The 27,756-nt window shown below is 42.9% G+C and overlaps 1 protein-coding gene across 1 annotated transcript in view; it reads right to left on the bottom strand.

The window, feature by feature from the left end:
* LOC124606617 (dipeptidase 1-like) overlaps window positions 1-27,756 on the bottom strand; it is a 1,437,429-nt gene that overhangs the window by 184,790 nt on the left and 1,224,883 nt on the right. The window contains exons 10-11 of the mRNA XM_047138602.1: window positions 20,880-21,056; window positions 11,322-11,406 (exon numbers count right to left, since the gene is read on the bottom strand). Coding sequence (XP_046994558.1) covers window positions 11,322-11,406; window positions 20,880-21,056 — 262 coding nt within the window. The remainder of the gene's footprint in view (window positions 1-11,321; window positions 11,407-20,879; window positions 21,057-27,756) is intronic.

Raw genomic sequence — 27,756 nt, forward strand, 5'->3', positions numbered from 1 at the left:
TGATGGGCTATCCACCGGGTTATGTTACCACTAAATCTGAGGGGGGAGGGGGCATGAGGAGTTTCCCCTGTTAGTAGAATGAACAGGGAGAATAAAGACTTGGAACACCTACCACTTACGAAAGCAATAAAAAAGTAGTATACACGCCATTGAGAAACACTATTCTATAAGGAGCAGTGAATAAAATGGAAAATCAGTAAGAAATCAGTTTACTGTTTCAAAAGAAATCCGCATAACTACCAACAGATTTAACCCACTGTGATTCAAGATTGTCAGTGCCTTTATGGAAAAATGTTTGCGGTTGCCTGAGGGACCATGATTGCATCGAGATGTGAAGCTCTTCGTCCGAAGCGAATGGACGGCAACGAATGTCTTTTTTCGGAGCTTCAGGAATATCGAAATTGCATGGGGAGAGATTGGGACTCTACGGAGGATGTGTAAAGGCTTTTCAATGTGCGCTCACATATATGTTGGCATGGTTGTTTCCAATACGCTCCAGAAGTTGCGCTGGGAAGACCTGACACGTTCTCCATGCAGTCCCAATCTCTCCCCATGCGATTTCCGTAACTTTAGAGGCCTGAAGAGAGACATTCGTGACCGTCGGTTGGAGTCGAACGAAGAGATGCACTCCTGGATACAATCATGGTTCCTTAAGCTACAGTAAACTTTTTTCCGTTAAGGGACTGAAGGTCTTCTCTCACAGTGGGGTAGATCTATTAACAGGTATGGCAATTACTTTTGAAATAATAAACATTTGACTTACTTTTTTTCATTACAGTGCTCCTTATATTTAGAAACGAAGATTGCTGAGCGACTAAACAACTACACCGATCGCACTAATGTTCACGAAAGACAGTCAGTTTTCTTCATTTGATGCGACTTGCTGCCGTTACCGCTCTCCTTCGCTATCCACGCCCCATTCGAATAGCGCCCATGTTTAGTTGTTTGGAGTGTTGAGAAGTGTGACACCACTGCTGTAGAAAGATGACAAGCCCTGAATGTTTATTAGCGACATCCTATAGTTGATCATTACGTGTAATTTGTTCGAGTAGAGGTGATAGTGAAGCTTTTGTTCATGTAAAAGAAAAGGGCCAACTGAAGAACGTTATGCATGAGTCTCACCAAAGCTACTAACTACAGTTATCTTAACATGCAGCAGTATATATCATCCAATTAAAATATTCCCGACGTACAAGCGACGTCAGCGCGGTAACTACAGAGGTAGCTTCATCTAACAAAAGTAAACAACAGATGTTCATTCGATCGGTCACTTGTGACCATCGCTATTTAGCAATGTACGTGTGGCCGTTGTGTGTCACCTTTGTTTGGTAAAAAATCGCAAACGAGCAAGATCTCAAAATCGAGTGTTGAATAAGTTCTCCAGAATAATTTGAAGATGGGAAAAGCTTGAGCGCAGTGTGTGCCGCATGCCTTGAGTGCGGTACAAAAACGATTCGTGGACGCCTGCTGCGAATTGACTGAAATGCAAAACGCTTACAGTACTTTTCCGGAAAGTATCATCACGGGTTACTAGTTTTGGTGTTATCAATACGAACCTGAGACACACCGACAAAGTGCTCAAATTCACGTTAATGGTCAACACCTTGAGAATAATCGACATGCAAGTCAACGTGTCGAACGAGAACATTCTCACGGTTCCACATGGATGTATGAAGGACATGTGCGTTTTACTCAAGTGTGGGGGAGGGAAGAGGGGTGCGTATTTAGAACATTTGCAGAGTCTTTTTAGATTGACGGGTAAACCGAATACCTCGAAGATACAAGCGTTCGACATTATCGCCGTTTCTATTTAATGTTAAAGAGCTGTATTCCATTCTGAAGGACAATGTAGAGATTATGACGTCACACGTCACGCAGAAGACTTCGAGACTATCTTGCTGACGGAAGGTTAATGGGATGACAATTTTATATGTTTCTGGCTGCAAAGAGGGTTCTCGCCCTGAGAAAGTGAAAAGACAAATAATATTACGAGTACAATTTCGTGCGACTAGTAGTTTATTTGTGAAAAATTTTTTTTATTAGTTTCAAAGTTTCTTTTCACCTTCTAAAATATGAGGCAAAAGGTCTAATGAAAAAATACATTCTATGGACGCCTGAGCTGCTACCTCTAGCGCCTCAGGCGATCCAGAACGGTCTACCTGCGCCAGCTCGATACCCCCTGCAGTGCACGGGTATAGTTCACAGTATTTCAGAACAGTAATACGTTTGCTTGGCATCAGTAAGCTTCGAGTCTTGATTTTTGTGTGCAGTATTGACTTTTCATAGTTCATTTGTCATCTTATAGTATACAGTTTTGTAATTCGAGTAAGAATGAGTGGTGAGAAAGTGTACTCGGGCAGGACATTCACGAAAACATCGTATCCAACGAGGCGTCGAAGCAGTACGCCATAAAAGCGTCCAAAGAAGAGATATGAGGCTGAGAGCAGTTGGGAAAGAGTCAGTTCCTCTGCTAAGAAACTGAAACACAGTCTACGAGGACTTTGACGTGAGTTACAGACTGAGCTATATGATTATAATTTTTCTTGCCATTTTATCTGTTATTTTTCACCACGTGAAGCATAAAACGTGCAGTGCAGACGTCATGTTACAAGAACGAAGGCCTAGGCGTCACAATAATTATTGCTTGTCCAAACTGCTGGAAAGTTGTTATACCCGCTAATAAGTTTATACGGAACGTGTATGAATTTTACAATTGAATCCCCCAAGCAATGCCCCCGCTAAACGGGATCGCAGAAGTTTTGTGCCTTCATGGAAGTGCCACGACCGATTTCTTAATCGTTCTGTGTTGAACTAGTGAATGTGAGTTCGATCGAAACGGCACTGTGTGACAGGCAAGTGCTCGGGTAGCAGATTAATGGTAAGAGTTTACTGAAAGTAGAATTTTTTCATTTATTCATGTCTACAATACATTTCAAAGTCTCAAATGCGTTTTCCTCGGAAAATGATTTTTCGAAACTGCACGCAGCGGAACTCCCACAATTTTCAGTTATTTTGTCCCCAAATTTAACAACAAGTTTGGAATAACATTTCAAAGTGAACCACATAGGGGACTTTCGATTAGATAATTTAAGCAATATTTATTAACAAATGATTGTCCTTTTCTCGTAAAAATTAAACGATTTTAATCAAACACTCGCCAATAAATCAAAAATCAATGTCTTACAGCCCCTACGTGGTTCACTAGCTACGCTCACGTAAACTACATAGATTGTTTTTTTTTTCTTTTTTCGAGATTCGAACTGATATCAGTTATAATGCGTGCCAAAGATCGCCTCAGATTCAACGGGCCTCTGGAGAATTTCTGTAGTGTCACAATTTTGTAATCTTTTCGAACATAAAATGTTTGTAATGTACTTAAATATATGCTCAATAACTACCCCAAGTATTATTACTCTATAACATTTCCTTCCACCGCAAAAACTTGACGTTTAAACGCTTTTTCAGGCTGTTGAAATGGTACTACCTCTTAATACCCCAAAATTATGAGTTACGTAATATCGCACACTAAATGCCTTTTAAACGGATCGGCCGCTCACTCTGTAGTACAAACAGGTGCCAGTGTTAAGTAGTTAGAATCTGCATTTCTGCGCTGATATCATATCCTTTTAATATTCTCCTTCTCGAAGCCTCCAAACGACCTAAGAGCACATTGCATTGGTTCCATATATCTACAAAACAATAACAATTTAGCCAAGACCCTTTGTTTTCGAGAATTCGAAAAATAATTGACAAAAGGTTCACTAGTAGTTACCGTTGTTTAAAAAGGCATTCCCCCCTCCCCTCCCCTCCTAGTACACATCATCTATGATGAATCGACATTATGTCGCCAAATTGCAACGGTCCCACACTGTCACTGTTTCATGATATACAGCAAGAACACAACAATACATGTAGACATTCACATGCTAACACCATACCTGGAATAAGAGACGTTTCACCACTGTACAAATGGGTCAAGTACTTCGCATAGACCGAGCGAGGTGGCGCAGTGGTTAGACACTGGACTCGCATTCGGGAGGACGACGGTTCAATCCCGCGTCCGGCCATCCTGATTTAGGTTTTCCGTGATTTCCCTAAATCGCTCCAGGCAAATGCCGGGATGGTTCCTTTCAAAGGGCACGGCCGACTTCCTTCCCCATCATTCCCTAACCCGATAAGACCGATGACCTCGCTGTCTGGTCTCCTTCCCCAAAACCAACCAACCAACTTCGCATAGCGTTGGCAGTGCATGTTACGACTGTCCGACAAGCAGGAGCTATTGTCTGGAGCGTCACTTCGTTTCGTAGCATGACCCATTACTTTGTCATCCGCGGCGCACTTATAGACCAGCGGTAGGTTGACGATGTTCTACTCCCCGTTTGTTGCCCTTCAGGGCAAACCGTTCTGGGCTTACATAATTAATGGCCACGTGGACTGTGCGAGAGTTTCCACCGCTTGTCTCCGTGCTTGCCAAACCTTGCATTGGCCAGCGAGGTCACTGGATCTCGGCCATAGTGAGAACATTTGGAGCACCATGGGCAGGGCCCGCCAACCAGCTAGGGACTCTAACGATCTAAAGCGGCAGCTGGACAGAATTTGGCATTTTATCCCTCAGAAACTCTACCAAACAAAGCCGACGTACTGCTGGCACAAGGGCTGGATGTGAATCAACTTGCTCAATTTGTCATCAGTTTGTCTTCAATATGTCATCAACTTTTCCTGAAATTGTAATCATTAGTTTGTCAGTACATGCACATCTTAAATGTATTATCAGTAACAGCATTTCTTTCTTGCCTTAGAGTGTATAAAAGGAAACAAACCAGAAAAACATTAAATTCAGCTCAGTACTTCCCCTCTTCTTCAATCCAGTTAGCCCTCGTCGTTCCACACTATCTATTCTACTCTGTTTTCTCAGTTTTGGTCAAATTTTTGGCGAAGCGGCACAACATTGAAAGTACGCATTGGATATTTTACGAATTTTTATGGCCAAACGAAGAGTAAGAAATAAAAAATTGGGTATCGAACTGACCAGATTCAAATCTAGTTTCGAAAAAACATGTTTGTACATTCTGTTTTTAGAAATGTCCTTTCTGCCTTTCACTTCGTTCCTATATCACCCTACACATGTAATACCCCTTCAAACTATCTTCTTGTCACACACTTATTTCACTGGAATTGTTAACGTAAGTGGTTGCATAGCAATAATTTATTCGAATTTAGTGTTAATGTTACATCTGGAAGGAACGTGGAAGGCGATGCACCAGGGAGACGGGCTGCATCACGTCAGCATCCACCAACCAGTCTCCAAGACTTTCGAGCAGCTCTGCAGTAAGAATGGGCGTTATTGCCTCAAAATGAGATTGGTGATATCACTGACAGCACGCCCGTCCTTGTCCGGCATTTATTGCTATCAGACGTGGCCACACCCCATATTGAGCACACTAACCAGTTGTCGAAATGTGCGTGCAAATCCGTTAAGTTGGAAAAAAACGAAGAAAACTTTTGTCTACAGTTACGCATAGAGCAGTTATTTATGGTCTGCATTCTCTACATTGTTTGTACTTTACTATCACCTGTTTCGTGGTAAAATAAACGCACCCTTGCAAAATCTGCGTTCGTTGCTTCAGTTTTGGTCCTCAGTGTAGTATAAGACTGCTCTGTGTTTGAAACGCATCCACCAGGGAGCCATAACAATGTGAATGCTATAGATCATCTCAGAGAACAGAATCAGAAGCAAAAGCCGAGAGTGAATACGTAAAGTCTCCTCCTAACGTTGCAAGGAAATTACTATAAAAAGGCCCAAAAGAAAATCGTGTTGAATCACCAGAAGCACACAACAAACGACTCACTATTAATAATCAAAATTCTAGAGCGACACCCTGACAAGTGATTATCAGAACAGTGCCACGCTCCCCTAATGGTTCTGTGATTACACTCCACGTGGCCACGTGGCCTCTAACCATACCATTCGAAGAACTCACTGAGAGTGTCTGAGATACACTGACTTAGCCCCCACCGCAAGTAGCGGCAATCCCAATCGCTCATGATGATAACGTCTCTGAAGTAGAAAAAAAAAATCATATGCTCACGTCCGCCGCCACCCCCCCCCCCCCACCTCCCCCACACACACACACGAGGGTTTGAACTTTAACAGTGACAACTATTTATTTACAGCTCCTAGAAAATAGATACGTGTTCCAGTGTTTTACTGACCTTCAAAGTAGTCACCAGCATTGTATATAACCCATAGCCAGCGATGTGGAAGTCGTAGGAAACTCTTATCAGTGCCAGTTGAGTTAGTTCGAGCGGCGCTGTCTATTGCCCTACCAATTTGTAGCAGTTCTGAAGCGAATGTGGTGAATTGTTTCCTTCAGTTTAGAAATCGCCTTGAACTCACGAAGGCTTAAGTCAGGGGAGTGCAGTAGGTGGTATAGCACTTGGCAGCCCCATCAGTCAAACAAATCCGTAACAGCCTGCACTGTACCTGCTTGAGCATTGTCCTGCAAAATGATGGACGAGTCCAGCAGAAAGTGTCATCACTTCTCTCTCTATGCTGCTCATTTTTGGAACGCAACCTACGACCAGCTTAGAGAAAGAAGTGATGATACTTTCTGGAGGACCCTGACCTTCATTTTGCAGGACAATGCTCAAGCAGGTACAGTGCAAGCTGTTGCTGATTTGTTTGACTGATGGGGGGGGGGGGGGGGCTGCCAAGTGCTGTACCACCTACTGCACTGCCCTGACTTAAGCCTTCGTGAGTTCAACTCGATTTCAAAACTGAAGGAAACACTTCACGGCATTCGCTTCAGAACTTCACAATAGACGGCGCCGCTCGAACTGTCAACACAACTGGCACTCCTGAGAGTATTCTACGACTTCAAAAAGAAATGGTTCAAATGGCTCTGAGCACTATGGGACTTAACTTCTGAGGTCATAAGTCCCCTAGAACTTACAACTACTTAAACCTAACTAACCTAAGGACTTCACACACATCCATGCCTGAGGCACGATTCCAACCTGCGACCGTAGCGGTAGCGCCGTTCCAGACTGTAGGGCCTAGAACCGCTCGGCCACACAGGCCGGCTACTACTTCCACATCGCTAGCAATGGGTTATGCCCAATGCTGGTGACTACTCTGGAAGTAATTAAAACACTGAAACACGTACCTGTTTACTATTTACATGCCAACCCTTCAGTCACCTAACATTACCGCTGGATATATTTCGTAAACCACACCAAATACTGACGAATCGATTCCACAGACCGAACGTCAGGAGAGGGGCTAGTGTAATTGGTTAATACAAACCATAAAAAAAATGCACGGAAGTATGTTTTTTAACACAAACCTACGTTTTTTTAAATGGAACCCCGTTAGTTTTGTTAGCACATCTGAACATATAAACAAATACGTAATCAGTGCCGTTTGTTGCATTGTGAAATGTTAATTACATCCGGAGATATTGTAACCTAAAGTTGACGCTTGTGTACCACTCCTCCGTTGTTCGATCGTATGTATCGGAGAGCACCAAATTACGAAATTACGTAGGGATCCAAAGGGAACGGTGATGGACCTTAGGTACAGAAGAGACTGGAACAGCACATTACGTCCACATGCTAACACCTTTTTATTGGTCTTTTTCACTGACGCACATGTACATTACCATGAGGGGTGAGGTACACGAACACACATGGTTTCCGTTTTCAATTACGGAGTGGAATAGAGTGTGTCTCGACATGTGAGACCAATAGATGTTCAATGTGGTGGCCATCATTTGCTGCACATAATTGCAATCTCTAGCGTAATGAATGTCGCACACGTCGCAGTACATTTGGTGTAATGTCGCCGCAGGCTGCCACAATACGTTGTTTCATATCCTCTGGGTTTGTAGGCACATCACGGTACACATTCTCCTTTAACGTACCCCACAGAAAGAAGTCCAGAGGTGTCAAGATCAGGAGAACGGGCTGGCCAATTTATGCGTCCTCCACGTCCTATGAAACGCCCGTCGAACATCCTAGTGTTAATTGCGGAATGTGCAGGTGCACCATCATGCTGATACCACATACGTCGACGCGTTTCCAGTGGGACATTTTCGAGCAACGTTGGCAGATCATTCTTTAGAAACGCGATGTATGTTGCAGCTGTTTGGGCTCCTCCAATGAAGTGAGGACCAATGAGGTGGTCGCCAATGATTCCGCACCATACATTTACAGTCCACGGTCGCTGTCGCTCTACCTGTCTGAGCCAGCGAGGATTTTCCACGGACCAGTAATGCATGTTCCGTAGATTCACTGCCCCGTGGTTTGTGAAACCCGCTTCATCGGTAAACAGGTAGAACTGCAACGCATTCTCTGTTAATGCCCATTGACAGAATTGCACTCGATGATTAAAGTCATCACCATGTAATTGCTGATGTAGCGTCACATGAAAAGGTTGAAAGCGGTGACGGTGCAGTATGCGCATGACACTACTTTGACTCAGTCCACCGGCTCTCGCAATGTCCCGTGTACTCATGTGTGGGTTCATGGCAACAGCAGCTAACACACCAACTGCACCCGCTTCTCCTGTGACGGGCCTGTTACGGACCCGTTTGCGTGCTACGACCATACCTGTTGCATACAGTTGGCGGTAGATGTTTTGCAATGTGCGGCACGTTGGATGCTCTCTGTCCGGGTACCGTTCTGCATACACCCTGCAGGGTTCAGCTGCATTTCGTCGACACTCGCCATAGATGTGTATCATCTCCGCCTTTTCAGAGTTCGAATACAACATGGTCACAGTTCCTACAACACTACACTATCGCAGTGGTCTGGTAACACGGTGTACTACAGTTGGTATGCGTGCAGAGACGAATGCAGAATAACAATAGCAGCAAGCGCTACATGCGGACACTGCGACAGCTAGACCAAACCACAACAGTGCACTACAGCCACACTCGTAAACACGGTCGTCATCGTAAACATGTCCCTGCAGATGCTGCTCGCCGACCGTGGCCCGTGTTTGTTACAACACGCAACTGAACGTCGGAGGTTTCAAGCGTCAACTTTAGGTTACAATATCTCCGGATATAATTAACATTTAACAAACGGCACTGAGTATGTATTTGTTTATATGTTCAGATGTGCTAACAAAACTAGCGTGGTTCCATTTAAAAAAAAGGTAGGTTTGTGTTAAAAAACATACTTCTGTGCATTTTTGTATGGTTTGTATTAAACAATTACACTAGCCCCTCTCCTCACGTTCGGTCTGTGGAATCGGTTCGTCAGTATTTGATGTGGTTTACGAAATATATCCAGCGGTAACGTTAGGTGACTCACCCTATATATATATATATATATATATATATATATATATATATATATATATATATATATATATATATATATTGTTCATTTTCGCTACTGTGAACCTATATCTTCCATTGGACATCAGGGAATGATCCTGTATATAAGTACGTACGAAGACAGATAGATGGAGAGAGAGGGAGGGAGAGAGAGAGAGAGGGAGGGGGGCGGCAGGCGGGAGGAGAACAGAAAGGAAACGAACATATGTTACTTCATAAGGTTCGTAAGACTTACAAAAACGAAAGAGACCCTAAGTGAACAAGTAGTGAAGACAGAAATCACGCTCAGGTCTCGTAAGAAAAATCTGCAGTTAGAGAAAGATGATTAATGGTGTTCCATAGCAGTTAGCTTACGAAATATAAATACTACAAAACAGAAAGGAGTAGCATCAAACTGTGTCGACTCTTAATCGTGAAATGACAGTGAGGCCTCTAACCTATTACCACACTCTCTGGTGCGGAAGTTGTTACCGTTTGAAAGCCGGAACGACACTAGCGCTCCAAGCGGTCTTAGTTAAAGAAATAATTGTTACACTTTTACATTCCATGCGTTAGTAAATTACCAAGAGACATGAACTGTCGTGAAATACATGTAAAAACAGCCATATCGCACTGATTCAATAACAGACTACTACTTATTCATGAAGAAATACTTTTGAATATGTATAAATTTGCAGATTATTCTGCTGAAAGGAAGAGAATATAAACACATATTTCACGCATGAAAAGCACACATTTCTCTTATTTTCTGTCTGCAATTACCACAGGCCCTTTCCTTGAGACTTAAAACAATTTTATGGAGTCTAATGATTCGCCCATTCTTATACTTCATTCGACTTTGTAATACACGAATATTTTTTTTAAATGTAATTACTTTTGTTTCAAAAGAGAGCGCATTTGAGATTCTTGTCGTTTGTGGCTCAGATTTAGTAAAACTTGTTGTATTAGTTTCTTCAATGTTGAAAAACAGTTCTATTGCATTTGATGATTTATTATTACGCCTGTGTGATATTTCCCTTACGCTACATTTATGGTAGGATATTTAGAGCGTTAATTAATGTAGTTATTATATTCCATGTTTGTTTCTTATATTCCACTTCACTGAATCAGTTGAAAGTGTAGCAAACAATACTCTGATTTGCTGGGAAGATACACGACGACTTTTTGCAAAAGGTCATGGCTTCTAGCGTTTGCTAGCAATTTTTTCATTATTAGAGGAAAACTACATCACTCAGTACACATCTGTGCATTACAAGAGATTCATAAGCAGTCTGTCCTGTACTGTACAGTTTCGTACCTCCAAGTGTGTATGCTGTAAATGGGTAAAAACGTTAGTATTCGCAATGATTCGATATCGTTTTCACTAGTGTCGCTTGCTGGCAACGTGGAGCGCTGCTATCGCTGTCGGTAACGAAAAGGAGACGGAGTGGTGGGTAACAAAAACGAGACGGAGTGTCGCAACTGTTTTGTTAGACTGATGTAAGGATGCGCAAATTTCGGCAGAAAAAAATAACTGTAAGCAATAATTTATTAATGTAAGATTATGGCGTCATCTGTTTTCTTATGTGTAATTGTTCCATATAAAAACAAAACTGCGTTCTTCAAGATAAAATCCACTGAGGCACCTTCACGTAAAAGACGAAACGCTTCTTCATCGTTGATAAATACAGACCGCAACAAGAAAAAGACGTTTGAATTTGAGAAATGAATATTTATCTACTTGCAGCAGATAATGACCACACCGCCTAACTTGTAAATACTCGTTGTTTGTTTAGTTGTTTTAGGAAGGCAGTGTGTAATTATCACGCTTGGCTGTTGGCGCGCCGGTAACTTAGCTTTCAGTACAATTACAGGGAGCGGTATTCAGAGCTGGTCCGTGCCGAGCCGGCGCTCTGGCAAAGCAACGCCGGCTCGCGAACTTCCGCCTCGGCGCCGAACTCTGCGGACAGGAGGGGGGAGCCGTGGCTGGCGACTTACCGATGACGTCATGCAGCGACGCGCTGTCGGAGCAGCTGAGGAAGTTGTTGAAGAAGCTCACCATCACGATGCCGCCGTTGATGGCCTGGAACAGATTGCGGACAAGCCGTCTGCCTCACAACTCTCACATCGCCAGCGCGAGCTTTTCCTACCGCACTAGTAATAAGGCCTCAAAGTTACGTTTTCTTTAAAACATATTTCATCCAAAAATGGTTCAAATGGCTCTGAGCACTATGGGACTTAACTTCTGAGGTCATCAGTCCCCTAGAACTTAGAACTACTTAAACCTAACTAGCCTAAGGACATCACACACATCCACGCCCGAGGCAGGATTCCAACCTGCGACCGTAGTGGTCGCGCGGTTCCAGACTGTAGCGCCTAGAACCGCTCGGCCACACCGGCCGGCCAAATTCATTGATGATATATCTAACACAAAATGCATACATGAGTTGCAAAGACTATTTTATGAGTAAGTTTCGTAAGCAATTAATTCTGAAAACACTCACCTTCATGCTGAACATATGAGTATGTGGATAACGCAAATGTAAAGGCAAAATATTTTTTTTTAATTGTTCCCTGTTATGCAAGCATGCATCAACTTTCAGAACAATCTCCTTCTTACTAAATGTAGCTTCACATACTCCCTCGACGTCTCTGAATACCCGCTAAACTGAGGTTGTTTTGGAATCTGCTCGAGCTTTATCAGAACAGAACTTTTGCCAGTCATTGTTCCTTTGCGTGGACTATGACTACAGTTTGCCTACGAAAGGAGGTTATAAGATGAACATCGACAAAAGCAAAACGAGGATAATTGAATGTAGTCGAATTAAGTCGGGTGATGCTGAGGGAATTAGATTAGGAAATGAGACACTTAAAGTAGTAAAGGAGTTTTGCTATTTGGGGAGCAAAATAACTCATGATGGTCGAAGCAGAGAGAATATAAAATGTAGACTGGCAATGGCAAGGAAAGCGTTTCTGAAAAAGAGAAATTTGTTAACATCGAGTATTGATTTAAGTGTCAGGAAGTCGTTTCTCAAAGTATTTGTATGTAGTGTACTCATGTATGGAAATGAAACGTGGACGATAAATAGTTTAGACAAGAAGAGAATAGAAGCTTTCAAAATGTGGTGCTACAGAAGAATGCTGAAGATTATATGGGTAGATCACATAACTAATGAGGAGGTATTGAATAGAATTGGGGAGAAGAGAAATTTGTGGCACAACTTGACTAGAAGAAGGGATCGGTTCGTAGGACATGTTCTGAGGCATTTCGCAGACTATATAGTCTATCAGCGGATGTGAAATTTGTTGTAGTTGTTGTTGTTGTGGTCTTCTGTCCGGAGACTGGTTTGATGCAGCTCTCCATGCTACTCTATCCTGTGCAAGCTTCTTCATCTCCCAGTACTTACTGCAACCTACATCCTTCTGAATCTGCTTAATGTATTCATCTCTTGGTCTCCCTCTACGATTTTTACCCTCCACGCTGCCCTCCAATGCTAAATTTGTGATCCCTTCATGCCTCAGAACATGCCATACCAACCGGTCCCTTCTTCTTGTCAAGTTGTGGCACAAACTCCTCTTCTCCCCAATTCTATTGAATACCTCCTCGTCAGTTATGTGATCTACCCATCTAATCTTCAGCATTCTTCTGTAGCACCACAATTCTAAAGCTTCTATTCTCTTCTTGTCTAAACTATTTAACGTCCATGTTTCACTTCCATACATGGCTACACTCCATACAAAACTTTGAGAAACGACTTCCTGACACTTAAATCTATACTCGATGTTAACAAATTCTCTTCTTCAGAAACGCTTTCCTTGCCTTTGCCAGTTACATTTTATCTCCTGTCTACTTCGACCGTAATCAGTTATTTTGCTCCCCAAATAGGAAATCTCCTTTACTACTTTATGTGTCTCATTTCCTAATCTAATTCCCTCAGCATCAGCCGACTTATTTCGACTACATTCCATTATCCTCGTTTTTGCTTTTGTTGATGTTCATCTTATATCCTCCTTTCAAGACACTTTCCATTCCGTTCAACTGCTCTTCCAAGTCCTTTGCAGTGTCTGACAGAATTACAATGTCGTCGACGAACCTCAAAGTTTTTATTTCTTCTCCATGGATTTTAATACCTACTCCGAATTTTTCTTTTGTTTCCTTTACTGCTTGCTCAATATACAGATTGAATAGCATCGGGGAGAGGCTACAACCCAGTCTCCCTCCCTTTCCAACCACTGCTTCCCTTTCATGCCCCTCGGCTCTTATAACTTTCATCTGGTTTCTGTACAAATTGTAAATTGCTTCTCGCTCCCTGTATTTTACCCCTGCCACCTTCAGAATTTGAAAGAGAGTATTCCAGTCAACATTGTCAAAAGATTTGAATTGTTATATTCTTCTTGAAATCTGAGGGTAATTCGCCTGTCTCATACATCTTGCTCACCAGATGGTAGAGTTTTGTCAGGACTGGCCCTCCAGAGGCCGTCAGTAGTTCTAATGGAATGTTGTCTACTACCGGGGCCTTGTTTGGACTCAGGTCTTTCAGTGCTCTGTCAAACTCTTCACCCAGTATCATATCTCCCATTTCGTCTTCATCTACATCCTCTTCCATTTCCATAATATTGTCCTGAAGAACATCGCCCTTGTATAGACCCTCCATATACTCCTTCCACCTTTCTGATTTCCCTTCCTTGCTTAGAATTGGGTTTCCATCAGAGCTCTTGATATTCATACTAGTGGTTCTCTTTTCTCCAAAGGTCTCTTTAATTTTCCTGTAGGCTGTATGTATGTTACACCTATTGAGATAAGCCTCTACATTCTTACATTTGTCCTCTAGCCATGCCTGCTTAGCCATTTTGCACTTCCTGTCGATCTCATTTTGTAGTATACGGACTAAAATACTCCACGCAGCGATACAGAACCACGGGAACTGTCAAGTATCGTATAGGAAACCACGAGGGCCTGCTGAAAAAGTAATGTCTACGAATGTTTTATGAAAACTCTAACAGCTTTTTAATAAAACAAACTTCATTCAAATTTAACGTCTTTATTCTTCATGACACCTGCCGCTAAAAGACTCCGAACTATAGGACGTAACATGGCAGTTTATAACGTTGCTATCTCGGTGAGTGAGAAAGATCGTGTTGAAACTGAGTCTCGAATTCTGCATGTATATCTACATCTACATCGATGTGCGTGTGGCGGAGGGTACCTCATGCCAGTACTAGTCATTTCCTTTCCTGTTCCACTCGCAGCCGGCCGCGGTGGCCGTGCGGTTCTGGCGCTGCAGTCTGGAACCGCGGGACTGCTACGGTCGCAGGTTCGAATCCTGCCTCGGGCATGGGTGTGTGTGATGTCCTTAGGTTAGTTAGGTTTAAGTAGTCCTAAGTTCTAGGGGACTTATGACCTAAGATGTTGAGTCCCATAGTGCTCAGAGCCATTTGAACCATTTTTTCCACTCGCAAACAGAAGGAGGGGAAAACGGCTGTCTTATGACTCCGTATCAGCTCTAATTTCTCCTACCTGAACTTCATGGCCCTTACGCACAACTGTATGTTGGAGGCAACAGAATCTTTCTGCAGTCGAGCCGACCAGTACCAAACCTAGCACCTCGCCCTAAACTGTTTCGATGTCTTCCTTTAATCTGACCTAGTACGGATCCTAAACACTCGAGCAGTACTTGAGAATAGGTCGCACTTGCTTGCTATATACGGTCTCCTTTATAGATGAATCACACTTTCCTACATTACACTCAATACACCGTACTCGGCCATTCTCCTTCCCTACCACAATCCGCACACGCTGGTTCCATTTCATATCACTTTGGAAGTTGCTCCCAGACATTTAAACGATTTAACTGTGTAAAGCAAGACACTACTAATGCTGTATCCAAACATAACTGTTTTTTTTGCTACTCATCCGCATTAAAAAATGGCTCTGAGTACTATGGGACTCAACAGCTGAGGTCATCAGTCCCCTCGAACTCAGAACTACCTGAACCTAACTAACCTAAGGACATCGTACACAACAATGCCCGAGGCTGGATTCGAACCTGTGACCGCAGGCTGAAGCGCCTAGAACCACTCAGCCACATTGGCCGGCCCATCCGCATTAACTTAAATTTTCTCTATTTATAGCTAGCTAATATTCATCGCACCAACTAGAAAGTTTGTCTAAATCATCTCGTATCCTACTACAGTCATTCAAGTTTGATACCTTACCGTACAATACAGCATCATTAACAAAGAACCACAGATTGCTACCCGCCCTGTCCTCCAAATTATTTACGTATACAGAGAATAACAACGGTCCTATCACACTTCCCTGGAGAACCCCTGACCATACTTTTGTATCTGATGAACTCTTGCCGCCTAAGACAACATACTGGGATCTCTAACTTAAGAAGTCTTTCAGCCACTCACAAATCTTTGAACCTATTCCTTATGCTCGTACCTTCGTTCACAGTCCGCAGTGGGGGACTGCCTCAAACGCTTTTACCATTCACCCATAATTTGCATTACATCATGAGAGAAAAGGGCAAGCTGTGTTTCGCACCAGCGGTGCTTTCTAAAACTATGCTCATAGTGTACATAAACTTCTCGGTTTCAAGAAAATTTGTTATATTCGGTCTGAGAATATGTTCATAGGATTCTGCAGCAAACCGTTGTAAGAGATATCGGTCTGTACTTTTGCGAGACCGTTCTTTTGCACTTCATATACACAGGAGTCACCTGGGTTTTTTCCAATCACTTGGGACTTTGCGCTGGGTGAAAGATTCGCGATAAATACAGGCTAAGTAAGGGGCCACTATCGTACAGTACTCTTTAAAAAACAGAACTGGGATTCCACCGGACGAGGTGACTTATTTGTTCTCAACTTTTTCAGTTATTTCTCTACGGCAGGGATTCTTATTTATGTCGTCCATATGGGAGTCCGTCCGGCGGTAAAACGACGGCAAATTTGTACGATTCTCCTTCGTGGACGATTTCTTCAACGTGAAATTTAAAACTTCGGTTTTCGTTTCGCTATCTTCAACTGCCACACCAGGTTGGTCAACAAGTGACCGGATGGAAGCCTTAGACCCACTTAGCGGTTTTAAATATGACTAGAATTTTCTCGGGCCCACTGTCAGATCTGCTGCTAAGGCATGACTGTGGCAGTAGTTGTAGGTTTAGCGCATAGCTCTTTTCACGGTCTCACCAATCTCCACTAAACTTTGATTCTCGTTATTCGTGCGTTCTCTTTAGAACCGAGAGGGCAACAGCCTCTCCTTCCTCAACATTTTTCAAATCTCGTTATTAAAAATGGTGGGTCTTTCCCGTCCTTAATCCAATTACTAGGACATAATTCTCCAAACCATAATTGACAATCTGCTTAAACTTCGCCCATCATTCCTCTGCGACCATCTTGCTAGAAGTAAGTGATATCAATTTACTGTCTAAATGACATACTAACAACTGATTATCTGCTCTTTATAGCAGAAACACTCTCCTAGCGTTCTTAACTCATTTATCAGTTTTCGTAATCATAGGTACTATAATGACATCATGCTCGCTAATCGCCGTTTCTATACTGAAATTGTCCATAGGGTCCGGCCTATTTGTAGCTACAAGGTCTAAGATACTTCTACTGAGCGTGAGCTGCCGAAACCGCTGCTCGAGACAGTTTTCAGAAAACGTGTTCAAAAGTACATCGCTTGACTGTATGTGTGTACCTCCTGCAATGAATCTTAGACATCTACAGTCGGAAGGTTAAATCGCCTCAAACTAGTAATGCATGATCTGGATACCTACGCGCTACTGACCATAAACATTCTGTGAATGACTTTCAATCTGTCACAGTAGAATCTGGTGGCCGGTAAAAACGCGAACAGACTGCATCATTGTCACCTTCAACTTCGACCTCTTTAGAGACAATATGTTTGTCGACTGCAACGAACGCTTCCGGTCCTTTGGCCTGTAATCTGAATTCGAAGGGCACCCTCCCCTTGAGTATGGCAGAGCCAGACCACACAGGACCCCTGTGACATCTGCAGCACTCCGTCACCTTGGGTTCACTGTCTTCGGTCATCCTCCGTACAGTCTCGACCTGGCCGCACCTGACTTTCATCTGTTTCGAAAACTTACAGATCATCTTCGATAGCTCAACTACGATAGTGATGAAGCAGTGTAGACAGAGGTGAAGTTGTGGCTCCGTGAACAAAGTAAAACATCCTGCACTACAATGACGGTATCAACAAACTGGTCGCTCCTTGGGAGAAATGTGTTCGCTACGAGGGTGACTATATCCAGGAATAAATATGTAGATATGACGAATAAAGATGAAGAATGTTAAAAATGTTTGTTTTTTTAAAAAACTTTAAGAGTTTACACATAAAAAATTCGGAGACATTCCCTCGTAAATTTCTCACTATATCAAAAACATGTGATCATATATTTTTGTATGGAACAAGCTCAACGGGAGGCAGTAAATGCTATATTTGTAATTAGAAAGTTTCCATAGGCCAGTTTCCTTGAGAAAGAAAGAAATGATATATAGAGATTGACAACAGATTAAAAGACACTATTTAAATATAGAACACGCATGGGATTGAAGAAGATGTTTATAAGTCTCCGGCTTTCTTACAAAACATTGACTGAGAAATTACAATTCACAGAGGAAGACAAAATGTTAAATCATTGTCTGGTATAATATTGTCGAAAGAAAGAAGTTTAAAATAAATAAAATTCTAACAAATGAAAAGAAACATTTAAACATGCTTATGCCTTAACTTCGGTTTGCTGCAGAACTTTTTATCATATTCTCAGGTCGAATATAAAAAGTGTCTTAAGACCGTGAAGCTTACGTCCACGATTCAGCATGGTTTTAGAAAGCATCGCTCGTGCGAAATTCAGCTTGCCCTTTTCGCAAATGATATACTGAGAGCTACGGATGAAGGGTAACAGACAGATTTCATCCTTCTAGATTTCCGGAAAGCATTTGACACGATGCTCACTGCAGGCTGTTAACGAAGGTGTGAGAATATGGAATAAGTTCACAGATATGTGAGTGTCTCGAACACTTGTTAGGTAATACATCCCAGTATGTTCTCCTCGACAGCAAGTGCTCACCAGAGAGGAGGTGTAAGTAGCCTGTCTGTATATTGGCAGCCCGATAGACTGTATTAATATCGCTGACAGCGCTCTCAGTAAGAGATTCTATGGTTGGACGGACTAGCAGTTAGCGAATGGATAGGGAAGTGTATGGACATGACATTCTTAGTGGAGACTCTGTGTTAGTAGGACATGCGTTGTAAAGCGAGATGAAATGATATATTTATAAGAAAATACGCAAGGAAATGTATGATGATGTTTGGGCAGTGGAATTATTGACAACTATATAACTTTGGAACTGGATGTCACATTAATAAAGTAAAATTTTCTCAGTTGCTCTTCAACAAAATCTCTCTTTCGTTAACCTTCTGCCTCCTAGTAGTTAGAGTCTATAGTAGTTAGACTCTTTTTATTTAGCTGGCTGTGGTTGCTACTTGCTGTAATGGTTGCAGTTTTTGTTATGAAGATTTTCTGTGAGGTAAGTGACTTATGAAAAAGAATGGGGTTTGCACTATTTGGATTCGTGATTGAAATGAGTTTAGGCAATTAACAGAGTTGGAGATAGTTTCATATTTCTTCAATGTAATATCTTTTGGATTTGTATTATGGTCAGGATTTCTTGCAATTCAGGGCCATTCTTTTGTGTTAACTATTGGAAGCCATTTTGTCAATGTATAGCAGTAAGATTGCGTTGGGCTTGTATGTTGTGTGTGACAAATGAATAGGTTAAGTTTGATTTATCTTTGTCAGGGAAAATTCTGTACGTCAGTGTTTAATAAGAAATAATTAAAGAGGTAGTTACAAAGGTTACAGTCAGAAGTGCCCCAGGGAAGTGTGAAATGATTACTGTTGTTCTGTGTATACATAAACGATTTGGCGGACAGAGTGGACAGCAGTCTGCGGTTGTTTACTGATGATGCCGTGGTGTACGGTAAGGGGTCGAATTTGAGTGATTGTAGGAAGATACAAGACGACGTAGACAAAATTTCCAGATGGTGTGATGAATGGCAGCTAGCCCTACATGTGGAATAATGTAATTTACTGCTGATGGATAGGCAGAACAAACCTGCAGTATTACTGGTGTCCCGCTTGACACAGTCAAGTCGTTTAAATACCTGGGTGTAACATTGCAAAGAGATACTAAATGGAACAAGCATCTGAGAACTGTGGTATGGATGGCGAATGGTCGACTTCGGCTTATTTGAAGACATTTAGGAAATAGTGGTTCACCTGCAGAGGAGACAGCATATAGGACGCTGGTGCGACCTATTCTTGAGTAATGCTCATCTAATTACAATGAAATGAACACCCTTAGCTGCTTACAGGCATTGACATACGTCAACGGGGACAGATGAAAATGTGTGCCCCGACCGGGACTCGAACTCGGGATCTCCTGCTTACATGGCTCTTGTGTTTCGGATACGCACCGGGTCAAATTGAAGGAAGACATAGAATGAATAAAGAGGCGGGCTACTAGATTTGTTACCGCTAGGTTCGAACAACACTTAGGTGTTACGGAGATGCTTCGGGTACATGGACATGAAGGGAAGACGACGTTCTTTTCTAGAAATGCTGCTGAGAAAATTTAGAGAACTGGCACTTGAAGCTGATTGCCAAATATACACTGCGCGTAAGGACCACGAAGATAAGATAGGAGAAATTAGGACTCATAAGGAGATTAGTTAGGTAGATGACATAACTAATGAGGAGGTATTGAATAGAATTGGGGAGAAGAGGATTTTGTGGCACAACTTGACTAGAAGAAGGGATCGGTTGATATGACATGTTCTGAGGCATCAAGGGATCACCAATTTAGTACTGGAGGGCAGCGTGGATGGTAGACCAAGAAATGAATACACTAAACAGATTCAGAAGGATGTAGGTACTGGGAGATGAAGAAGCTTGCACAGGATAGAGTAGCATGTAGAGCTGCATCAAACCAGTCTCAGGACTGAAGACAACAACAACAACAACAACAACAGGGAGGCGTACAGGCAGTCATTTTTACCTCGCTTTATTTGCGAGTGGAACAGGAAAGGTTCAAAATGGTTCAAATGGCTCTGAGCACTATGGGACTTGACATCTATGGTCATCAGTCCCCTAGACCTTAGTACTACTTAAACCTAACTAACCTAAGAACATCACACAACAGCCAGTCATCACGAGGCAGAGAAAATCCCTGACCCCGCCGGGAATCGAACAGGAAAGGGAATGAGTGGTAGTGGTACGGGATGCCCTCCGTCACGCACCGCACTGGGACTTCCAGCGTATCTATGTAGATGTAGACAGCGAGACCCAAGCCTGAATAAACAGCGTAGGGATGTTTTCAGTACTGGAACAGTCGGAAAATCCTCGTCCACAATATATGTGGTCGGAAACGCCACGTTGACGCCACGGAGAGCAGAGGCCAGGGCAGCCCTACGCAGCCCTATGCGGCAGCCCTGTGTGCCGGCCAGCCAGTGCGCTCACCAGCTTCCGGAGCACGTCGTCGGGCACGTTGCGAGAGGAGTTGCAGAGCGCGAGGGCGGACGAGTGCGAGAAGATGACGGGCGCCTGCGTCACGTCGAGCGCGTCGCCCATGGTGCGCACCGACACGTGGGACAGGTCCACCATCATGCCCAGCCGGTTCATCTCGCGCACCACCAGCTGCAACAGCCACAAGCAAAACACCACCACTGGCGGTCACCTGCCCGCACTGGCACACCGGTACATGTATCTCACAACAGGTGATGGGGCCGAGGAAGAAGGCATAGAAGGCGTGATGAAGAGTTACATTTATACACTGTTCACCTTCGACATTGTAACAAGAAGAGGAGCAAATAATGAAATTTTATTTGCAATTAGAGGTCCCCAGAGATGGACTCCAATTTTTTAATCAATCTGTATGGTGATGCATGTGAAGGTCCAAGAAATCACACCCTGAAGCCATTCACTCTGGTTTTGCGTTATGCCATATAGCTTTAAGACCGTAACGGTTTATAAAAATGGTTCAAATTGCTCTGAGCACTATGGGACTTAACAGCTGAGGTCATCAGTCCCCTAGAACTTAGAACTACTTAAACCTAACCACCCTAAGTACATCACACACATCCACGCCCGAGGTAGGATTTGAATCTGTGACCGTAGCAGTCGCGCGGTTCCGGAATGAAGCACCTAGAACCGCTCGGCCACCGCGGCCGGCTAACGAGTTACAAGTTGGTTGTGTAGCGTAATGGGTAAGGTACTAACTTCTTATGCTAAAGGTTGTTCGCCTGCATCTTGTTAGATATACTGAATTTTTTTCGTTTTTAAATGTTTATGGAAATGACCCTGATCATTTTTTATCCAATTTATTGGTTTACATGCGCTTTCTTTCACTTGTATTCATTTGTCACATTATTTCAATCAAGATTTAAATTTCTCCAATTGCTGTTATTTTTTCATAATCAATGGCAATGTCTAAACGTTTTAAAATACCTATCTGTCGGTTAGTAAAATAAAAAAAAAATGAAGCAATCTACTTATATTGATTGTGCAGTGGTGACAAGAATGTATTTTTCGTTAATGATGTACATATTTTTGGACGGCAATAATCACATAAACACTTAAAGCATAAATTCTGGCCGGCCGGAGTGGCCGAGCGGTTCTACGCGCTACAGTCTGGAGCCGTGAGACTGCTACGGTCGCAGATTTGAATCCTGCCTCGGGCATGGATGTGTGTAATGTCCTTAGGCTAGGTAGATTTAAGTAGTTCTAAGTTCTAGGGGACTGATGACCTCAGAAGTTAAGTCCCATAGTGCTCAGAGCCATTCGAACCATACCTTCTGATTACGCTATGGACAAAATATCAACGATGATGATTTAAACTAAAGCAGGGATTGTGAGCAAAATGAAATTCAAGCAAAGTGAGAAACAGAAACAATGAATGCAATAACACGGAGAAAAATATAAGATGCCAAAACGGAAGCAACTCAATCAATGTTAATAAATAACAACAATCAAAATCACATGAACGAGGATTCCAAGTGGAAAAAGACTGACGGAAAGAAAAATTAAGAGCAAATGTTCTTTTTCAGATGATGAATAACATGATGTGACAAATGAAAAGAAAATATTACATTTAAACCAATTAATTGAATAAAAAGAATGATCCAAATAATTTGGATAAGGATTTTTAAAATGCAAAATACTCACTGCGCCTCACGAGGTTTGAATCAATAATCTTTTCCATGTGAAGTTAGTACCTTAGCCACTGATCTGTGTAACTAGGGTGTACATTGTTACCATTTTTAGAGATATATAGCATCACACAAAATTCAGAAATATCTTTTCATCGATTGCTCATAAACGTAGGCCTACCACGGTGAATGATTGCAGTGTGATTCCTTGTACCTTAATCTACATCACTGTATAGAATGCTTCAAAAAGTCCATCCCACCGCTGGGGACATCTGCTTGTTATTGTGCATACAGGACGTATCCATTAAAACATGATTTGGAGTACACAGGATTCGAAGTTTACTACACAGGGCCGCCAACTATGGTAGCGACAATGATCTAACCCTACTGTACATCCAGTCGAAACGAGCATAGACAGTAGATATGGGTACTTCATTCCACGCTGCCTCGTCTCTACGTCATCAATCATACTGGCTCGAGGTTGGCGACGTGCCACTCTCTCAGATGACTGAGTTGAGTAAAGAGATACGAATAACGTGCTTTCCATGCCAACAGTGTAACACCATTTCAACTGAGGTAACTCATGACAACACGGAGAATATAGTTCTTGTTTTATCTTGTTGAAAGGTCTCGTCCTGCAGACTTAGAGCATATGGCACAACCATCGGGCTTAACGCGTCACAAATGGCAATACTTCTTGTCAAAATTACATGTTATGTGAACCAGAGGCGACCGCGGTGCAAATCAAGTAGCAGCTCATACCTTATTCCTGAACGAGAAACACGATGCGTAAGGTTACCGTGTATACAAATTGTAGACGATATTTCCAGAATGAGGTTTTCACTCTGCAGCGGAGTGTGCGCTGATATGAAACTTCCTGGCAGATTAAAACTGCGTGCCGGGCCGAGATTCCAACTCGGGACCTTTGCCTTTCGCGGGCAAGTGCTCTACCAACTGAGCTACCCAAGCACGACTCACGCCCCGTCCTCACAGCTTTACTTCTGCCAGTACCTCGTCTCCTACCTTCCAAACTCTACTGAAGCTCTCCTGCGACGTAGACGATGTTACTGTACTCAAATTGTAATTTACATCCTCCATATCGGAACACATGAAATCCATTTATTGTTTAAGTAGAAAGTTAGCGACAGTTTATCTCCTTATTTCAGCATAAAAGCTCTTGGATAGTTCTGGAGGGATTTACAGTTGATTGGCTGAAGTTGCCCTCAACTTGTACTGCAAGATGGGTGGACTTCCGAAACACTGGTAGTGGATTTCTTTGAATAAGTATACAATTGCTATAGTCTAAACGGGAGGATGATACAAGCATCTAATTATTGATTTCAGTTCAGCTACGCCTGTTACTCGTATCCAGATTGAAACCTTCTCCATTACTTCCTATTATATTTACGTTAATTCCACTTAGGACTTTTTAGTGTTGCTCTATAAAAATTACGTAGGTTGACAGTGGAAGAAAATTAACGATGTCTAAATCCTAACCAACAGTGTATCACAAGCAAAATGTCTCTAATGAATACCTGTATGTCGATTCAGCATCTTCAAAGTCCACCAACACATAATCGAGCTGTTAAGCTCACCTGATCGTATTTGGATTGCAGCTTGCCGTAAGTTGCTCTCCACCATATCAACTCTCGTAACGATTTGTGCAATACAACAACAATCTGGGTGTTCAAAAAATCGCTGTGAGCACTATGCGACTCAACATCAGAGGTCATCAGTCGCCTAGTACTTAGAAATAATTAAACCTGACTAACCTAAGGACATCACACACATCCATGCCCGAGGCACGATTCGAACCTGCGACCGTAGCGGTCGCTCGGCTCCAGACTGTAGCGCCTAGAACCGCACGGCCACTCGGGCCGGCCAATCTGGGGGGAACATGGTACATCCATAAATGAATAACAGAAAAATCTCGTAAGAGCTTAAAATACTGTCGAGGCCCAGTGTCCTACACTTTCATAGAGGTACTATTGTTACGGATTTTGCGCAAAGTTACAAATGGTTTGATCAGCATTCACGGTGTTCACGCGGCCGTAAGTTGTTACTCTCGACTAGACAGTACTAATAGCCCCCCAAAAAAGTTGCTCATGCCCGAGCTTACACTGCTGAGCTGGCACAGCTCTACCACGCTCTGCTTAACATGTTGGTTGCTGTCTGCGTCGCGGGTCTTCTACCGCAACACCAGAATAGTTAAGGAATTCCTGGTACTTAGTAATCCGATGTTCTCCCGGACAGAAAAACTACACAATAACCTCACTGTCGCAACCAAGTCGTCATCAGCGACGACAAAAATCACAACAATGGCGTAGTCATAACATCCACCTATCCGACATGAATTGCAGTCAACGCGTGGCGCCTGGCACAAGCTTTGCACGTTGTCTGACATCGTCTAAGTCTGCGGAAGTGGTCACCAATCAACATATACGACTTTGACAACAACAAACAAATACACTTACTACACGACTTTACTTGTAAAGACGTTACTAACTTAATATGCGTAAAATCAAAGCTTATTAATGCCTTAACTGAGGGGGTGAGTTTCATTGGATGTTTCTACTCGTTCCAACCGCCAGTTCCGTTCTCCTGACAACGGCGTGACACAACCGCACTGCTGACCGATCTACGAATCAGTGACGTCACACCGTCCACTTTAGGAATTATTAACCCTTTTCGTATTATATTAACTTACGTGCACTGCTCTATGAGAGAGGCTCTCAGAATGATTTCTTAGAGAATTTCTTGTACTACCTCCTATGACAACGTGTAACTCTGGCCCGCCGTGCTATTCGCCTGTCTTTCGAGCTGCCTTAGACTACTGCACCATACAGAAGGAGTGTCGGCTCCTGCAAACTGTGCTCTAGTTTTACTTATGATACGTTTGGTATAACTATGCCACCATTCGAAGATACCCAACAGCGAGGGATGCCAACGTCACCAGCGACCTGCGTTTTTGTGGCCAACGCCGCCTTGCTTCTGACAAGGGCGAGACGCGCTCGCCTCTGGCTGTCATGCATTCAGATCAATAAGCTAAATTAAAATTCAAATACCTCGTGGTTCTACACTCAGACCATGGTGCTGTTTTCACTATACTTACTCTAATAAAATTATCTATGCATCTAGACATGAATGCACGTGATTATTTCCTCCCTTAATTGTTTGAATTTATCAACGTGTTGACGAGCAGTACAATAAGATACACAGTGGACAGACGTACCACTGCCACATCGTAAGATACAGGGTGTTTCAAAAATGACCGGTATATTTGAAACGGCAATAAAAACTAAACGAGCAGCGATAGAAATACACCGTTTGTTGCAATATGCTTGGGACAACAGTACATTTTCAGGCAGACAAACTTTCGAAATTACAGTACTTACAATTTTCAACAACAGATGGCGCTGCAAGTGATGTGAAAAATATAGAAGACAACGCAGTCTGTGGGTGCGCCATTCTGTACGTCGTATTTCTGCTGTAAGCGTGTGCTGTTCACAACGTGCAAGTGTGCTGTAGACAACTTGGTTTATTCCTTAGAACAGAGGATTTTTCTGGTGTTGGAATTCCACCGCCTAGAACACAGTGTTGTTGCAACAAGACGAAGTTTTCAACGGAGGTTTAATGTAACCAAAGGACCGAAGAGCAATACAATAAAGCATCTGTTTGAAAAATTTCAACGGACTGGGAACGTGACGGATGAACGTGCTGGAAAGGTAGGGCGACCGCGTACGGCAACCACGGAGGGCAACGCGCAGCTAGTGCAGCAGGTGATCCAACAGCGGCCTCGGGTTTCCGTTCGTCGTGTAACAGCTGCGGTCCAAATGACGCCAACGTCCACGTATCGTGTCATGCGCCAGAGTTTACACCTCTATCCATACAAAATTCAAACGCGGCAACCCCTCAGCGCCGCTACCATTGCTGCACGAGAGACATTCGCTAACGATATAGTGCACAGGATTGATGACGTCGATATGCATGTGGGCAGCATTTGGTTTACTGACGAAGCTTATTTTTACCTGGAAGGCTTCGTCAATAAACAGAACTGGCGCATATGGGGAACCGAAAAGCCCCATGTTGCAGTCCCATCGTCCCCGCATCCTCAAAAAGTACTGGTCTGGGCCATTTCTTCCAAAGGAATCATTGGCCCATTTTTCAGATCCGAAACGATTACTGCATCACGCTATCTGGACATTCTTCGTGAATTTGTGGCGGTACAAACTGCCTTAGACGAGACTCCGAACACCTCGTGGTTTATGCAAGATGGTGCCCGGCCACATCGCACGGCCGACGTATTTAATTTCCTGAATGAATATTTCGATGATCGTGTGATTGCTTTGGGCTATCCGAAACATACAGGAGGCGGCGTGGATTGGCCTCCCTATTCGCCAGACATGAACCCCTGTGACTTCTTTCTGTGGGGACACTTGAAAGACCAGGTGTACCGCCAGAATCCAGAAACAATTGAACAGCTGAAGCAGTACATCTCATCTGCATGTGAAGCCATTCCGCCAGACACGTTGTCAAAGGTTTCGGGTAATTTCATTCAGAGACTACGCCATATTATTGCTACGCATGGTGAATATGTGGAAAATATCGTACTATAGAGTTTCCCAGACCGCAGCGCAATCTGTTGTTGACAATTGTAACTACTGTAATTTCGAAAGTTTGTCTGCCTGAAAATGTACTGTTGTCCCAAGCATATTGCAACAAACGGTGTATTTCAATCGCTGCTCGTTTAGTTTTTATTGCCGTTTCAAATATACCGGTCATTTTTGAAACACCCTGTAACATCGCAGTCAGACTCAATTTCGACCTCTAAAGACATTATATTCTTGTCCACTAAAATGAACACTACCCCTCATATGATGTCTATCCTTTCCTTTCAGTTTATCTTCCAAGTCTTATTAAATATTTCAGAGCTCTCCTCTTGGGTTTTTTCCAGCTTTCAGTTCCACGTATAATTTCACTGCAACAGCTTTCCACGACTGCGGTAAGTTCAGGGACCATATTATGAACGCTTTGGAAAATTATTGTTAAAATATTGAAATTCAAAGTGTCTCTATTTTCCATACTATCGGATTTCGCTCTCTGTGCGCTACGTACACCGCTACCCAAGTAGGTCCTTCCTCTGTGCAACGCACTCACGGCCTACCAGGGAGAATCCTCCAGCTTCCATC

The sequence above is a fragment of the Schistocerca americana genome, chromosome 3 (genome assembly GCF_021461395.2).
Source record: "Schistocerca americana isolate TAMUIC-IGC-003095 chromosome 3, iqSchAmer2.1, whole genome shotgun sequence".
Taxonomy (NCBI): domain Eukaryota; kingdom Metazoa; phylum Arthropoda; class Insecta; order Orthoptera; family Acrididae; genus Schistocerca; species Schistocerca americana.